Genomic DNA, 19,139 nt, shown 5'->3' with positions numbered 1-19,139 from the left:
GATGCAAATCTTTTGAACTCCCTGTGCCCAGGCTTCTCTTTTTTAAACAGGTTTATTTAGGAAAGCAGATTCATGTTCAAGAGAGAAAGAAGGCAATCCCCAGAGAGAATCCTTTGGGATAGCAAGGAATAAATTTGGGGGAGAATGGAGGCCATGTTCAGAGAGGCAGCCTCCAGGCTCATGCATCTTAATGGAAACAGTGGACGTGTACCCAGCACCACAGTGTGAGGAACAAGAACCGAGTCTGGAGCCTAGTACATATTTGGTCATCATGATTTCTTGAGAAAAGGAAGTGTTCAGGTACTAAGTAAATAGTGAGCCTAGTGATGGAAGAAATTAGCAAAGGACACTGCAGCATTGGAATGAGGAGAAACTCTGAAATGTGTCTCAGATGCGGCTCCACCACTTCCTTTTGTCCACAACTTGCTTTATCTAAGCTCCTGGAAATATCTACCTCTCTTTTTGAATAATCCAATGTTGTAGATGCAGTTAAGTGGAGATACAGGGCTCATGAACACAAACCCAAAAGAAAGCTATATCCACCTGCCTCCTGTGGCACAGTCCTTAGAAGAGAAAAGCACAGACAGGAAAACACCAGTTTTGTTGAAGCCACAGTTATTATGCCTGGGAAGTAAAAAGAGGAAGCATCTACACAATGTTTAACACATATATTTGTTTTTTTATCCCCTCTAGGCCAAGTGTGGTATAAGATCTGAGGAATCAGAAATGAAAGAGAGTTGCTCTCCCAATACACAGCATATTCTTGCATAAGAACAAAATTAAAATGCAACAATACAGATATATAAAACCAAGGACTTCAGATCACAAGATATTACAAGATATTTGCAATGAATACTATGGAGACAAACTTTGCCATATTAATAGTTAGTACCTAACATGTATTTATCCATATTTTATAACTTTATGCATATTAATCTGGCTTCATGCCCTTGAATCAACTAGAAATAAAATGAATGTCCATGTTCAGTATCAGGACACTAACACTCTGCCCTCCATTTAAGAAAGAGACACTAACATACCTGCCCTCCATTTAAGAAAGAATGAGTCCAGCCAACAGCAGTCAAATTTAAATTGTGTATTTCTGGGTGTGGTGTGCCAAACTTTTTCACTGTTTTCTAACAATCTGAGGGTTTTAAGCAAAACACAGAGGTCTTAGCTGCAGGCACATCACTCTTTCTAGTTTCAGGAGTAATAATGACATCCAGACCAGACTCACTTTCTACTATTCAGATGGAGTGAGCTGATTTCCAGAATGCAGGAGGATGTGGTCAGCTGCAAACATATCCCTGGGAAGAGAGTCATCTATGCTGAGCTATTTTGTACTTACTTAATCTTAAACATGAGTTCTCATCTCAGCCATTCCTCCGGAACCAGCAGTTCAGGCCATTGATTGCTCTATCCTGTGATCTACCAGAAATCCCAAAAGCACCGTGCACAAGGAAAGGAGGGTCCTATCCTGGAGTGTCAGAAAAATGTAGAAGGTGGTTTGCTTGTAAAGGGAGCACCTGCCAGCCCTGACCTGCCCAGATGCTATGAGCCTCAAATCCACTGTGCATTCCAGACATGACTTTGGTTCTTCAACCTAAACCCTTAACAAAACTACCACAAGGAAAAAGAAAATCTGAGGCTGGGCTTGTGCCTCAGTGGTGTTTTTGTTTTTTTTTTTTTGTTGGGGAAGTAAGTGGTGAGTACACACATCTATTTTTTTTATTTTTTCCTCTGTTACTTTTTCAGTTATGACACAACATCAGAATACACCTCAACATGATCACAAAAGCATGGAAACCAAGCTGCTCTGATTCCGCCCACAGAGCTTCCCTGCCCCCTCCTCCTTCATCACACCAATCCCTCTTCAGTTCACTCACAGTTCACTTCTTTTGTTTTTAATTATTGTCCTGTGGACACACCCAACGCCAGGACCCACAGTGTCACACCCATGCAGACAGGTTCAGTCAGATTCATTCCAAAGTAAATCCCGTTTCCAGTCCCTCTACTTCCTCCTGAATCCTCTTCATCAACTCTGCTGATCCTTTCCCTATTCTGGTGAAATTCCCTCTCCCCTCCCTTTTTTCCTTTCTCCATTTCTTTCTCATTTTCATTTTTATTTCCTTCCCCTTATTTTGGATTAGCCTCCACATATCAGAGAAAACATTCAATGTTTGACTTTTGGGGACTGTCCTATATCATCTAGCATGATAGTTGCCAATTCAATCCACCATTCAGGAATGCCATAATGACATTCTTCTTTGTGGCTGATTAATATTTCATTTTGTATATAGAGCACATTTTCTTGATCCATTCATCTGGTGAAGGGCACCTACATTTGTTACATAGCTTGGCTATTGTGAACTGTGCTACTATAAATATGTCTGTGACTACATCGCTGTAGTGTGCTGATTTTAAATCTTGTGAATATATACCCAGGAATGGGGAATCAGGGTCATATGTTGATTCCATTCCTGGTTTCATGAGGAATGTACATATTGCTTTCCAGAGTGTTTGCAGTAATTTGCAGTCAAACAATAGTGTGTGAGTGTACCCTTTTCCCCACATCCTAGATGACATTTATAATTATTTGTATTCTTGATTATTGCCACTGGGACTGGAGTGCTGGAGTGAGATGAAATCCCAATGTAGTTTTAATTTGCATTTCCTAATTGCTACAGATGTTCAAGATTTTCTCATCAATTTATTGACCCTTTTTATTTCTTCTTTTGAGAATTGTCTGTTTGGATCTTTATTTTTTTCCTGTGGTGAGAGAGCTTTTTACCTTTACTTTATTTGTTTTTTTTTTCAGACATGCATGACAGTAGAGTGCATTTTGACATATTATATATACCTGGAGTATGACTTCTTCTAATTAGGATCCCATTCTTGTGGTTGTATAGAATGGGGAGTTTCACTAGTTGTGTATTCATATATGAATATAGCCAAGTTATGTGCAATTCATCCTGCTGTCTTTCCTATTCCTGTCCCCCATCCCTTCCCCTCATTCCCCTTTGTCTAATCCACTACTTATATTCTCTTCCCTCACCCTTATTGTGTGTTAGCATCCACATATCAGACAGAACATTTGACCTTTGCTTTTTTCCACCCATTTATTGATAGGGTTATTTTTTTCTTTGGTGTTACATTTTTAAAATTCTTTGTATATGCTGGATGTTAATGCCCTATATGAGCAGATGACAAAGATTTTCTCCCATTCTGTTGTCTCTCTCTTCATTCTCTTATTTTCTTTGCTGTGAAGAAGTTTTCAATTTCATACCATCCAATTTAACTGATTTTTTTTTTAATTTTATTACTTGTGCTGTAGGAGTCTTGTTATGGAAGTTGGTTTCTGTGCCAACACATAGGAGTGTTGGGCCTACATTTTCTTCAAGCAGTTGCAGGGTTTCTGGTCCATTCACTAGGTCTTTGATCCACATTGAGTCAACTTTTGTGCAGGGCGAGAGATAGGCATTCAATTCCATTCTGCTACCTGTGGATTTCCAAGTCTCCTAGACCATTTATTGGAGAGGCTATTTTTTCTCCACTGTATTTTTCTGGCAGTTATCTGTATAGGGTCAGACAGCAGTAATTTCGTGGGTTTTTCTTTGCGTCCATTATTGTTGTGATGCCAGTTCCATACTGTTTTTGTTACGATAGCTCTGTAGTATAATTTGAGGTGTGAGGTTGTGATGCGTCCTGATTCACTTTTCTCACTAAGGATTGCTTTGACTATTCTGGGTCTCTTAAGTTACCAAATAAATTTCATAACCACTCCTTTGTAGTTTTATGAAGAATATCATTGGAAATTTGCATCTTTATAGAGCTTTCGGAAATATGGCAAGCCATTTTGACAGTATTAATTCTGCCTATCCAAGAACATGGTAGGAATTTCTGTCTTTCTGTCTTCTCAGGCTTCTTGTTTTTCTACAATGCTCTATACTTTTCATAAGATCATCTCAATAAATGGAGAAAAATCATTTGACAAATTACCAGATCCCTTCATGTTTAAAACACTAAAATAACTAGTGATAGAAGAACTTACCACAGCAATGTAAAGGATGTAAATGAAACAATGACCAACATCATACTAAACACAGAAATATTGAAAGGATTTCCTCTAAAAACAGGATCAAGTAAAGGCTGCTCACTATTATTCAACACTACTTTTGAAATTCTTTCCAGAGTAATCAAATATGTGAAAGAAATTAAAGGGCTATATATAGGAAAAAAATTCAAATTATCTGTTTGCTGATGACATGTTCCTATAATTACAAGATTTTAAAAATACAACAGAAGATATCATGATCGAAGTTAAATACTCATAAATCAATCACATTTCTATACTCCAATGATTCATCTGCTGAAAAAGAAAAACTATCCCATTCACAATAGCTGAAAAATGATAAAATACTTGGGGATTGATCTAACAAAACTGTTGAAGTACCTGGATAATGAAAACTATAGACCACAATTATTAAATTTTTAGTGTGTATACCAGGATTTGAACCCAAGGCACTTAACCACAGAGCCACGTTCCTAGCCCATAGCCCATTCCATATTTTATTTAGAGGCAGGGTCTCAAAAATTCCTTAGGGTCTTATTAAATTGCTGAGGCTGGCTTTGAACTCTTGATCCTCCTGCCTCAGTCTCCTGATCTGTGATTACAGGTGTATGTCACTGTGCCCAGCAACTTTTTAATTTCACTTTTAAAACTTCTTAGCTTTTTGAGTCCACTTTTGGTATGCTATGTGTAAATAATAAAATGTTACATATTTCACCATTGTTGTTTGCTTAGTGTAGTGATATTTATACTTATTTTTTTTCTTGTGAAACTAACCATCATGTATCTTCAAAGCTTGTCATCTTAACAAAGTGAAATCTTGATCCCTGTGTGAAAAATCCCCAACATAAGCTAAAAGCATTCCAATATAAAATGTCATGAGAAATTAAAACTTTTTATGTTACCCAAACAACACATTAACAGGAAAAATGCTTAGCTTTGCTGAATTTTCCAAGATATATTGCAAATGGAACCCGCAATTGCTAAGATTAGAAAATTCTGCTATGGAATCTCCTAAGTGCGTTTTTAATGTCCCTGTTCCTCAGGCTGTAGATGAAGGGGTTCAGCATGGGAGTGACCACAGTGTACATCACTGAGGCCACTGCACCATTTCTGGCAGAATGTGATACAGCTGAACTCAGGTACACCCCAGAGGCTGTTCCAAAAAACAAACAAACAACAGCCAGGTGAGACCCACAGGTGGAGAAGGCTTTGTACTTCCCACTTGTGGATGGAATTCTCAGAATGGAGGCAATTATTTTATAGTAAGAGAAAATGATCCCTGAGATGGGGATAAGGCCATATACAGCAGCAAGAAAATATCTGACAATGTTATCAGAGGAGGTATCAGAACAGGAAAGATTCAGAAGTTGAGAAGGGTCACAGAAGAAACTAGAAATTTCCACATCTTTGAAGCTGGTAATTTGTAAAATCATCAAATTGTGCAGTTGGGAGTCCAAAAGGCTCAGCAAAAATGACACCAAAGTTAAAAAGCCACAGACGCGAGGGTTCATAATGACCTGATAATGCAGGGGGTGGCAGATGGCCACAAATCGGTCATAGGCCATCACAGTCAGAATCATGTCATCCATACAAACAAAAATGGCAAATAGAGACATTTGTGTCAAGCATCCCACATAGGAGATCACGCCACTCTGGGTTTGAATATCCACAATCATCTTTGGAGCCGTAGTAGAAATGAAACAAATGTCCACGAAAGACAGGATTGAGAGGAAGAAGTACATGGGGGTGTGGAGGTGGGAGTCAGAGCTGACAGCCAGGAGGATGAGCAGGTTCCCAAGCACTGTGACCAGGTACATGGACAGAAAAAGTTCAAAGAGGACAGGCTGCAGGTCTGGATCCTCTGTGAGCCTCATGAGGTGGAATTCTGAGACAGGTGTTAGATTTTGTACTTGTATATTGCTTGAACACCTTTTGAAAAAGCAGAAAGTGAGAATGAAGAAATGTGTCACTGGCACCCCTCAGTCTATATTTATTTGAATGGAAGTATTCACAAAATAATTCACATTTGAGTACTAGACAGCTTCAGCAATGCTTCTCAGAAGTGTAATGCCCAATCTTTGTACACTTTTCCTTTACTTTCTGCATTTTTCACACCTCTTTCATATCCTGTTAAGAGACTTTGATCTGAACAATGTTAGAAGTGCACAATAATTGGAGAAAGTTGTTCATGATCACAATAAAATATAGCATACATTTTTATGAAAAAAAAATCTAGAATGAGTAATGACCTTCTTTTAAGGAATGTACTATTAATAATCCTATTTAATAATAAAAGGAAATAAACAATTTGATATGCCTTGTTTGGTTCTATCACCTTGGGATGAATTGATGTGGTTTAAGATGTTGAAAGTACTGTGTGCTGTTTTCTTTAAATTCTCTAACTACTCAATCATGGGTGAGAGATCATAATCAGAAAATATGGTGTGCAAATTGTCTTTAAGTGATCTCATCAGTCTTTGATTTTTTTAAAATTTTCCTCTCTGTGGATTTCAGTTTTTTCTTGAAAATTTGTATAAATTAACAAGCATCCTTGCCTTTGATAAATTTTAAATTTTGGTAAATATTGGTAAGAGCACATAATTCATAGTATTGGTTACCACAAATGTGGCATTCTTGTACACTACCAGTAAACGGTTCTAAAATCTTAAACCTTAAGAGAAAACTTTGAATGGCTTAAAGTTTGATACTTATATTTAAATAAAGAATATTTCATTTTTTGTGTTATATTAAATTGATATTTGTGTAAAGTTTGATATTTTTTATCAACCCATAGATCATTAAAATATCCACTACACAAAACAATACTTCATTGTTTTTGTCTTCATTCTGTTCTGCAGTTTTACAGATATTCTTAGTTCCGCTATGTAAAGTAAAGAGATGGTCAGTATCTGTCAGGTTTCACTGTGATCGAATTGGACAACAGAAAACAGAGCAAAACAACCAGTAACATAATTAATTCCTAAAACTTCCTCTTCTGTTAAACAGTAATAGTAATTACTGACCTTGTAAAGTTGCTGTAAGACATTTTTTTAAATTTGAGATTGAGAACCAAGCACAGTGGCATATGACTGAAATCCTAGTGACTTGGAAATCTGAGGCAGGAGGATTATGAGTTCAAATACAGCCTCAGCAACTTAGTGAGGCCCTAAGCAACTAAATGAGTCTCTGTCTCCAATAAAATATAGAAAAGGGCTGGATATGTAGCTTGGTAGTTAAGCTCCCTTGGGTTCAATCATAGCCTCAAAAAATATTGAGATTGAGATTCCTGGGATCCCTCTCTAGGATCCCTCTCCTATGCTCAGGAGGTCCACTTGCTCTGTTGTGCAGGTACTAGAAGATCAAGAGGGAGAACACTGGGCATATTGAAAGCCAGTAAATAAACACAGGTGCAATTTTATACCTGGATTAGAAGAAGTGTGGAGAATATTATCCAGTTCTTGTTTTTCTTAAGGCTGATTAATACAAGGCTTTGTTCTGAAGTGATTGTAGTAATGAGAATTCAATATCTTCTTTTAAAGTGGAAACAGCAAGGATGCACATTGAGTGAAAGTATTGATACCTGGATATTTGCCTAACCTTGGGATCTTCAGCGAAAGAAATTTACTAAATAAGCCATTGCATAAAAGTAGAAGCAATAATCACCCCAGATTATAGGTATACCTACAAGCAGTATGAAAAAGCAACTGAAGAAACCACCCCAAATAGCCCAAAACACATCAAGACCTATTTCCATTGACACCACAATGGAGGAAATGTCAGAGAATACAAATTTAGAGAACTCACTGTTAAAATGTTCAATGAGATAAAAGAAGATGTAAGGAATTTACTTAGTAAAGAAATTCAAGGAACATTCCAACAGAGATGGAGATTCTGAAACACAATGAAACGGAAATTGCAGAAATGTCCCAATAAATCAAACAAAAAGTTCAATGAAAAACATCAACAATAGATTAGTCCCCTTTAAAGACAAACTCTCAGACATCAAACACAATGTTTGAAATCTTGAAAATAAACTCAACAATAAAGAAAAATTTTTAAGATATCATGACCAGAATATTCAAGAAATCTGGAATTACATTAAGACAACAAATCTAAGAATCATTTGTATAGATGAAGGCTCCAAAATACAAAATAAAGAAATATATGATGTTTTAGGTGAAATAATATCAGAAATTTTTCCAATCTTGGTAATGATATAGAATTCCAAATACAAGATGCATATAGAACCCCACATAGACAAGACAAAAAAGGATCCTCTGCTAGACACATTATGATGAAAATGCCTAATCTATAATAGAAGGAGAGAATTTGAAAGCCCTCAAGGAAAAATGGCATATCACATTTAGAGGTAAGACAATTCAGAAATCAAATGATTTCTCAATCAATACCTTAAAAGTCAAGAGGAGTTGAAAAAATATTTATCACACCCAAAAGAAAATGGGCACCAACCAAGATTACAATATCCAGCAAAACTAGCATTTGGAATTGAAGTTGATTTAAAAACTTCTATGATAAAGAGAAGCTAAAAGAATTCCTAACCACTGGACCATCTCTACAGAGTCAATGAAATATTTCATGCAGGAAAATGAAAATTAAAAGAAAGATGGGTATATGAATGAATCACACTAAAAGAAATTCAATTAAGGAAGACATCCAAAGAACCAAGGTGAAAGGATGGAAAAAGATATAGCATGCAAGTGGAAACCAAGTGCAAGCAGAAGGAGATACTCGCCTACCAAAGCAGACTTGAAGCAAATTAACTGCAAGAGAAAAAATAAGTCTCCTCATAGTTACCAAGGAAATCATCCAACAAGATATTATGAACATAAAACTTCATGCCCAGTACATCAGTGAACCTGCATACATGCACATAACAAACCTTCTCAATATGAAGAATGAGACCACAGTGCAATACTGTGTCATTTCAACACCCCTTTCTGAGACAGGTCATTCAGACATAACCTAAGACTGTTCAGAAATAAATATTATAACTAATCGAATGGACTTGAGACAGCTGTAGAATATTTCATCCAACAAAAGCCGAATTCATATTCTTCTCAGTGGCACATGAAAGAGTTTCTAAAACATTACGTTTTAGGGAACAAAGCAAATCATAGTAACTACCAAAAAAGGATATAATTTCTTGAATTTTATCATATTATAATGGAATTAATATGGAAATCAATGACAATATAAAATGCAAAAGCCATGCTAACATCTGGAGAATAAATAACACATATGATAACATTAAATGGAACATAAAAGAAATCAGAGGAGAAATAAAAACTTCATAGAAAGAAATGAGAATCGAGAGAGAATATATGAAAATCTTTGGGACAGGATGAAGATAGTTCCAAGAGGAAAGTTTATAGCACTGAGTTTCTACATTAAAAAATAGAAAAGTACCAAATAAATAGCCTAACATCATAACAGAAGAACTTAGAAAAAGAAGAACACACTAATTCCAAACTCAGTTAGAGATAGGAAATAATTAAAATCAGAAAATAAATTAATAAAAATGAGAATTAAAAAGTAAAAAGAATCAGCACAAATGAGTTGTTCCGTTGAAAACATAAACAAGATTGATAAACCCTTAGCCAAACTAACCAAAAGAAAGAGAAGACCCAAATCAACAAAATCAGTGTGACAAAAAAGAAAATATCATCAAAGACACTTCTGAAATTCAGAGGACCATTGGAAAGTATTGGGGAGATTGATACTCCAATAATATGGAAAATTATAAATATATTGACAGATTTCTAGACACATATCACCAAAGCAATTTGAATCAGGAGGATATACAAAACTTATATAAACCAGTATCAAACAAATAATTTTAAGCAACAATTCAAAGCTTCCAACAAAGAAAAGACCAGCAATGGATGGATATTAAACCAAGTTCTACCAGACCTTTCAAGATGAAATAATGCCAGTTCTTCACAAATTATTCCATGATTTAGAAAAAGGGGAACACTTTCATGTTCATTCTATGAAGGCAGTATCAACCTGAAACCAAAAGCAGACACAAAATTCAAGGAAAGAAAACTTCAGACCAAAAAACCTGATGAACATAGATGCAAAACTTCTTAACAAAATATTGATAAGCTCGATTAAGAAACACTAAGAAAATAGCCTAACATGAGCCAGTGTGGTTCATTCCAGGGATGTCATGTTTGTTCACTATATGCAAATCAATCATGTAGCACACCACTTAAGTGGAGATTAGGACAAGATTCATGTGATTATCTCAATAGGTGCAGAAAAAGGATTTTTTCAATGTCCAGAACTCTTCCTGTGAAAGACACTGGAGAAACTCTCATATGTGGAAGTTAGATCAAAATAGGAGGGGAAAGTGTTGGAATCCTATGGAAATGCAGTAGAGATCAGTACAGCAGAGGAGGGATTGAGGGTCAGGGCAGGGAGGAGGGGTGGAAAATGGGAGGAAAAGTGAAATGAAATTGACTAAACTATCCTGTGGACACCTATGATTATTCCACAGTGAAGATGCCCTTCATCTATATTGATAAAACCCTAACTATGAAAAGCATAAATAAATACAAGAAAGACAAGTAGAGAAAAGAAGACAGGAAGAGGGAGGAGGGAAGGAAAAGGTGAAGTCCTGGGGAATAAATTGGAGCAGATTAGATTCCATGCTTGTGTAATTATGTCAGAAAGAACCCCAGTCTATAACTACAATGCACTAATAAAAACTAATCCTGGGAATTGTACAAGATCGACAATCACCAGGAGAATACCAGAGGGATGAGTAGTGCAAGCGATGGTCACCAAGGATGCAAAACTTGTGGGTGAAATAAACGAGAATGATAAACTTCCTGACTTACTGTAAATCCTCTTCAACATACTGTAACACATTTCTTCACTTCATTTGTTTTCAAAATCTATTATTATTCAGTGATAAAAATGCAACACTGTATTGTAAGGTATATAATCCATAGATACAATATGTTTACTAACTGTACAAAGATAGAATAAAATAAAGTCTTTTATTATTTAATATTTTGTATTCATTAAACTCATACAATATTGATTCTAAGTAAATTGTCATATGTTAAGATGCATATCACAATCCAAAGAGCAACTAGAAAAAATGCAAAGCTCTGTTATTAGTATGTTAGTACTAGTAAGAAATTAAAATAAGTAGAATAGGCATTTTCAAATGTCCACAGGCCATGTATTCCCAATGGTACAAATAAGAAAGAACCAAACGGAACTCATGAGCATATTTTCATGCATCCATATAATGCAATGCTACTCAGCAATACAAAGGAACATGTTACTGAAGCACATACCCTGCTTGAATCTCCCAATTTTAATGTGCTGAGACAGCTGATCTGAAAACATGTATATTGTGTGATTTCAAGCAAAATGAACCTAGGTTTAAAAATTCACAACAGTAACTTGCATCTTGGGGAGAAAAAAATTGCCTGGGAAGAAACAGAGATAATTTTCTTGGGACATTGGGATTTGTTTGATGCTTCAAAGCAGTAAGGTTTTATGGGTATATTCGTGAAAAATGTACAGTTAAGTTTTATGACATTCAATATGTGTATATCTGAACTCACCAAAAAAGAAATAAGTAGGATTGCACTGGGAAAGGGTTAGAAGCACAGAAAAACTAAAATAAAATTAGCAGATGTTCAATCTGAGGAAGAGACTACTATTCACTTTATTTTACATATTCGTACAATATCATGTAATACAATGCTTATGTAAAAGAAAAATATTTTCAAGTTGCATATCTCATAGTTATGTCTCGTTAATACATCCACCTGTTATTAGACATACACCTGTTATTAGACTTCAATTAGCATGTGTACCTGTGAAGTGTGTGGTAGTCCTTTCTTACACCAGTGTCGAAACTTACTATCTAACAATATCCTGCATTTAGAATATTCTCCATGAATATAAGATATTATTATAGTCAATATTACACACTACCTATTTTAAAAAATATTAATTGGATAACACTAGTCTCAGAAATAACATTGGATAGAGATCTGAACAATCACCTAAGAAATTTGAGTTCCATCTTTGCCTCATTCTATTCTCCTGCAAACATGTCTCCCAGACATATCTACTGTCATGAACAGGGGAGGTGTCATTTCCTGTTGGAGTTTCCTTATCAGTGTTCTTTATGTACCCATAAACACTTGTCCTTTAAAAAAACTTTCCTGAGTACCCAAACCATATCTAAGTAGTCTGCAAGGCAATTCCTACTGACCCTGAAATGAGTCTCTGTGAAGTACATTCATCTCCTTTATTCAGTCTGGAAATGATGCAAAGCATTAACTGTAGACAGAACATCATTTAACCAGAAAGTTATTTATATGGCAATCAATTCAAAATTTTTTCACCCCTGTCCTCATTACACAAATAAAATCTTCTATATAATAGGTTATCTGAGGGTAGTTGTTTGATTTCCAACTAAAATGCAAGTCCAATCTTACAATTAATGACCAACACATATAGCCCTGTAAGACAAAGACCTTAACACCTACATTCACTTAATCATGACTTTTGAAACCAAATAAGAGTGGCACCCTAGCTACTAATATTGTCTCCATGATATTTTGTGAAGAAATTTGGTCTTGTGTAGGGAATACTTCTATTTTGTTCCAGGAAAGGAGAGAGTACAATGGTTGGAGTCAGAAGGCAGCATTCAGTCCTGCATCACTAACCTGACAGTGTGGGAAGAATACGTGTGAATCCCTCCATTTCCTCCTGCTCACATTGCTCAGTGGAGCAACAGGAGCATCTCTACAACTTGGGTGGCACCTACAGGAAACGTTAAACTTAACAAACACTGATCCCTGTGATTTTAGTAAAATATTCCATGAGTAGGGAAATATCAATGCTGGAGGAAAAAAATTGTCTAGGGACCCTGGAGCCTGCTATGATGTGGAACTCAGAAGAGTGGCCCTGTGGAAAGCAGAAGCCTTGAGTGACCCCTTCAGTTCAACTCTAGGTTCCTTTTCTCAAGCCTATGAAACTCCCTGCCATGATCTTTTAAAAACTGACTATGTAAGATGGTATTCATTGAAAAATAAAGGGCCTTTATCACCATGAGATGGACACAAGCAAGACATTGTGTGAACCTGCCTCTATTCCCAAGGGACATTCATAAAAGGGACAAAATCGCAGATGGAAATTCCAAGTGTGCTGAACCAAATGGATTTGGGCCAGTCTTAGGAAAGACAGGTGGGTCACTTAAACATTCAACAGACTTGCTTTTGATGCCTCACCTGTGCCAAGAAACCAGTCTATGTGGAATCCAAAATGAAATGGGAAGGTAGTCTTCCCAAATATACAACCTACGCATCTATAGGTTCATACATAAAGCATCCCCTAGAGAGCTAGGAGAATGGTGACTTCAGGTCACTTCAGGCATTAGCTGAGTGGCATGAGGCTTAATTTTGTCATTAGTAATAACAATGATAATACCTAAATTTTAGTTTGTCTTAACCTTATAGACATGCCACATATAAATTATAAAAAGAGAAACCATTCTCCATTTACTCCTGACTCACTGGAGTTGTACCAAATAGAAATAAACTTAGATGAAATTGCTCTCAGAGGGGCAAACAACCCTCCCAACCTCTCAGATAAAGAGAGCAGCTAGGAAGTTTGAAAATTGAAATGTCAGGCTCCGAGTCTGATCCAGTAAATATTTTTATTGTTTACCCACGGACAGAATGTTTTCAGCATATGTCTTGATAAATGTCAGGCATATTTAAAAATATTTCCAATTTTATGAATGGGAATGAGATCAAACCCTGTCCTCATGTTTGCTTTCACATTGGAAGGACCATTTTCAAGCTTGGTGGAGCATGGGGTAAGCTCAGGGAGGTTCTGGAGGAGGTCCAAGAGTATGATCTGTACTGAAAGATCATCAGCCTCCCTACTGTGACCTCTCCTGTGACCTGTGGCTGTTCTTCCATGTGCATGTGCAGGTGCCCCCACTGCTCTGCCCTGAGATCCCCAGGAATCCCACAAGGAGCAGCACCCTGGGAAAGGCTCTCTTTCTGCAGTGACAGGAGGAGGAATGGCTGACTGGCTTGTTGATGGCTCAGCCTGCCAGGAATCTCAGGTCTGAGGCCCTGGGGCCATGGAAGACAACCCAATGCAAACAAAGATTCATTCTTTCCTACCTAACAAAGAAGTGCACCTTACATTTTCAAGTCACATTTTCATTTTCTACGAAATAATGAGCAAATGCATTTTTTCTCAGCAGCACATGGATACTTCTCTAAAATACACCATAGGTTATGCCACAAAACAACTCTTAATAAATACAAAAAATAGTAAATACAAAAAAACACAGATACTACCTTGTATTCTATTAGATCACAAAGGAATGAAATTAGAAATCAGTGATAAAATAAAAAACAGAAATGGCTCCAACACCTGGAGACTAAATAATATGCTACTGAATGATGCATGAATAGCAGAAGACATCAGGGAGGAGATTAAAAAAAATCTTAGAAGTAAATAAGAACAATGATACAACATAACCAAATCTCTGGGACACTATGAAAGCAGTACTAAGAGGAAAATTCATGGCATGGAGCACATTCAAGAAAAGAATAAAATATCACAAATAAATGACTTAACATTACATCTCAAAGCCCTAGAAAAAGATCAAAACCAAATGTAGAAGACAAAAAATAATTAATTATTAACATGTGACTTTAAGATTCTGTGAAGTACACACATCTACTTGAATGTTTTCATCTGATGTATTGAAAGATAAACTGCATTTAATTTGTACATCTATTACTATGAGAATTCTTTCAAAATTCTTGTACCTCTCTCCATTTCATACAAGTGTAAATTTCTATATAGTATGTTGACAGAATTATTGTTTGAATTCCACAATAATGCATGTACAATTTTATTGTGAATCACCTATATTTGTGTCCCAATAAAAATCAGTTATTACACTCACATCTTCTTAATCTTAAGAAGTACCAACTTGACCCTGCAGTCTGTCTACTAATGGTCTCTCTTTGATGTTCCCTATAGAAATTTTATTTTTATAGGAAAAACATTTCCATTTTTCTCCAGTAGAAGAAGTGCCCTGGGATGGAAGTCAGGAAATCAACACTTGAGTCTCTTACATTGTCCTGCTGCTGTATGCAGAAGGTGTGTGGGTCTCTGCACCTCTCAGTTTTCATGCTGCTTAAATGGAAGTAGGGAGAATAACATCCATCTGGAATTTAATAAACACTTAGTCCTTGGGTTTCAGTTAATATATGAAGAATTTCACCATTTTGGAAGTGTTGACTTCATTGCTGAATGTATTTGTGAAATGCCACTGGAAACTTGGAATACTGGAAACTGAAATGTGTCTCATCCCAAACAGCAAAACAATCCTGCCCCTTCTGTTTCACTCTCTTTTCCCAGTTTCCTACCCATGAAAATATCTGCCATCATCTTTTAACATTTGAATGAGGTCAATGATATTCCATGAAAACAAAGCATCCGCATGTCCATGATATAGACACAAGCAAGATGCTATTTAAACTAGTCTCTGACTTCACAAGACCTTCCTGAAAAGTATAAAAGTGCAGAGAGGAGAGCTCTGTATGGTTAAAACAATCTAATTATGGGCATTTTGTGAATGAAGGACTGGGCAATTCAATGGTAAACAGCATTTTTGATGTTTTCTCTCTGCCAGGCAAAGCATAAGCCCTGGGTAATCAGAATTGAGACTTTCGTTTCTCCAAATACACAACATATACATGTACAGAGAAAAAATAAAATGCCCCATCATGAAACAGGAAAATGGTAACTTCAGGAGACAGATTATTTTAGTTGAATCATATGAAAGTGTCATTTTAAGTAAGAATATATATAATTTTTCATCATAAATAATACATCTAAATTTCATTTTTCCCTTTCTTATACATACTTCACAAATTAATTCCATAAAGAACAACTATTTTCTGTTCAATAAGTACTCAACACAGTTGAATCAACTAGAAATTCTATCAGATGGTGATGCTGAGTCTCAGGACATTAACAACCTGCCTGTCACAGGAACTATGAGGGATGATTAAAAAAAATTCAAACAAGCATGAAAGAGAATGTGGCCAGCTGCTTGGCAAATGTGCAAGGGGGACAAGAGAGCAATCTGTGCTGAATTACTGTGTTCCTGCACCTTCTGTAATCATTTCTTGTGATCCCTAGCTATCCTTCCTATAATGGATGCCACCCATTGCTGTTCCCTGTGAAGGAAGACATCAGTGAGCAAGAGGTCTCCCTTTGGAGTGACAGAAAGTAAAATGAGTGACAGGTGAGGTTGCTGAGTAGACACCCCGTCAGGATTCTCCTGGTATGAAGCCCTGTGTCTGTAATCGAGCAGCTCAATCCAAACACAGATGCATTCTTTCCTACCCAGCAAACTAATACATGTTACATAAATTTAATTTAATCTTTCATTTTCTGTAAACATAACTGTGCAGTGGACACTTATAGCTAAGGTAAGACAACCCATGGTAATGAAACCTGCCACAGGAGCACCATCTCAGTGCCCACCTCTTTTAGGGCCACCTCTTTCATTTGTCACCTTCAGAGTCATTTTGGAGTGTTTGGGGAAAAGTGTAGATGGGCTGCTTTTATAGAACAGTGGGTGAGATTTCTAGGGGATGTAAAACCAGTGTAGGTGGAAAGCAAAATTTCAATAAGATTTCTGATCCCAGCACCAGAAATATGAGCATAATCCTTCACGGATCCAAAGCTGGAACTTTGCATATTATTATCCTCCCTTCTGGCTACCAAGATGTCATCTTTGCTATCATGATGAGGAATTAATCCTTCCAAGGGGTGTACCATCTACAGGGCTCTCTCTCCACTTACTCGGTCATGCTGCTTCTCTGCTGAGTTGTGACCACAGAGTGCTGATCCGAAGAGCCCCCCATGCCAGCTGCCCAGTGACAGCCAGTGCTCTGTTCTTTTGAGCCATAAGAGTACAGTGTTGTGCAGGAGCTTCCTAATGCAGACAGGGGAGAAGCAACCACGGAGCTCACTGGAACAGGACTATCAAGCCCAAGGACTGCAGCACAGGCTATTATTGACTACTATTTGACTTTGGGAGCTAAATGTACAGAGCTTATAATTAGCCAAATTGGTCCATGTCATCCCAATCTCTGAGGACTTCCTAGTAATTACCGAGAAAGAAGAAGTGAAAATGAATTTCCACCGAAGTTTTGGGCCCTCCCTCTACTTAGGAGAATAATTGTATGTATTACACAATTTCACACATCTATATATATGATTTATCTTCTTTATATGTCCATGTTTATTTGGGTAAAACATACAGAAAAAGAGCAATTTAACCATATTTAGTTCATGCTTTGATGACTGATCACCTTCAAATTATTGTGCACAGAGCTCATAATTAGCCAAATTTGTTCATGTTATCACAGCCTCTAAGGACTTCACAATATGAATGGAAGGAGGGAACCAGAAAATGAATATACAAAGATGTCTTTCACTTGTCCTCTACTGAGGACATTTCATTTCTTTTAATATTAATTTTATTTTTATTTCTATTATTTCTTACAAAATTGAAAATTGAAAAAAATTTCATTTTTGACTTGTCAAGTGCTCAGCTCAGAGGCATGAATTACATTCACATGCAACTATCAGCACCACCGTCCTTCTCCAGAATGTTTTCCGAAACTGAAACTTAAAGTTCATTAAAAGTCCATCATCTAATAAGAGGAGGATGACACATAATGGGGGGGAGGGAAGGGTTAGTGTTAGGGTTAGAGTTAGGGTTAGGGAGGGGGGCAAGTATGGAGGAAGGAAGTACTGTATAGAGGGTAAAGAGGGGTGGGAGGGGTGGGGGGAAGGGAAAAAATAACAGAATGAATCAAACAACATTACTCTATGTAAAGTTATGATTACACAAATGGTATGCCTTTACGCCATGTACAAACAGAGAAAGAACATGTATCCCATTTGTTTACAATAAAAAAAAAAAAGTCCATCATTCCTCTAATCCCACAAAAAACAACTTTTACTGTGAGACATACTGGTTTACATCAACATGCAGATTTAACTGTGTCTTTAAAGTACATATCTCTACACTAAATGTTTGAACTGAGGCACAGCATCTAATTCAATGGAGGGAGATCATTTAAAATTTCAGTTTATTATTACAACAGTCCTTTAGAACTTCTGGCATCTCTTTCCACATCACACAAGTGAAATTTGCATTTTTGTGTAGGTCGAGGATATTTATTTGACTTCCAACTATTGATGCATATTTAATTTTACTACTAAAATTCCAAGAGAACAGATTTATCAACTATACCCTCTACTTATGAGGTTGTACAATTCACATATTCCTGCAGTCTCTTTAGTAATAATCCTTCCATGATAAATTACCAAGAAATTTCATCTTGAATAATATTTCTATTTGACTCCTAAAGACAGCCCTTTGGGATATGAACATTTTACTCTCATATCATTGACCTACGGGAAGTGTTAAATCCCCCAACTGCTCTATGCTCATATGTTTAATGGAAACATTGAGAACAATACCTTCTTCATTCCAGGAGTGGTACCCAATGTAAATTTGGAACTTAATAAATATTGTACTCTTTGGTATTTTTCAAATAAAGAATCCCCAAAAGCACTGGAGTCTGGAGTTATGTGAGTTCTACAATATGTCTTAGTCCCATTCATAATGTGTGGCTGCACCTTTATCTTTGTGCCACTTTTTTATATATCCATGGACATCTCTGCCATGATCTTTGAATGAATTTATTGGGGCTGTAAAGTGGAATTATAGCCCCAGGTGTCCATGACATAGATATAAAATGTGCCAGTTCAACCTGCTTTAGTTCTATGGAAAAGGGATAGAAGTACAAATTCAAGTCACCAAGTGTTTTGAAGACACAGTGATTGTGGGCAATGCCATAGTGAAGAAGTGGTGCTTCTGACATCTCCATCAACTCCTGCAGCACTGACTCAGTTCCACTGCATTTCTCCTGGGTCATGACAAGAGAGTGAAGGT

The 19,139-nt window shown here is 36.6% G+C and overlaps 1 protein-coding gene across 1 annotated transcript in view; it reads right to left on the bottom strand.

The window, feature by feature from the left end:
* Positions 1-5,058: 5,058 nt before the first annotated feature.
* The window catches only part of LOC306646095 (olfactory receptor 7E24-like), a gene marked incomplete at its 3' end in the record, with an annotated part of 85,990 nt that continues 71,909 nt past the window's right edge, over positions 5,059-19,139 (bottom strand). Inside the window, exon 3 of the mRNA XM_079114561.1 lies at positions 5,059-5,933. Within this exon, the coding sequence (XP_078970687.1) occupies positions 5,059-5,933 (875 nt within the window). The remainder of the gene's footprint in view (positions 5,934-19,139) is intronic.

Source organism: Sciurus vulgaris (genome assembly GCF_902686455.1).
Source record: "Sciurus vulgaris genome assembly, chromosome: 16".
NCBI classification, from domain to species: domain Eukaryota; kingdom Metazoa; phylum Chordata; class Mammalia; order Rodentia; family Sciuridae; genus Sciurus; species Sciurus vulgaris.
The sequence above is the reverse complement of the archived record's forward strand: the minus strand, read 5'-3'. Positions and strand labels throughout refer to the sequence as shown.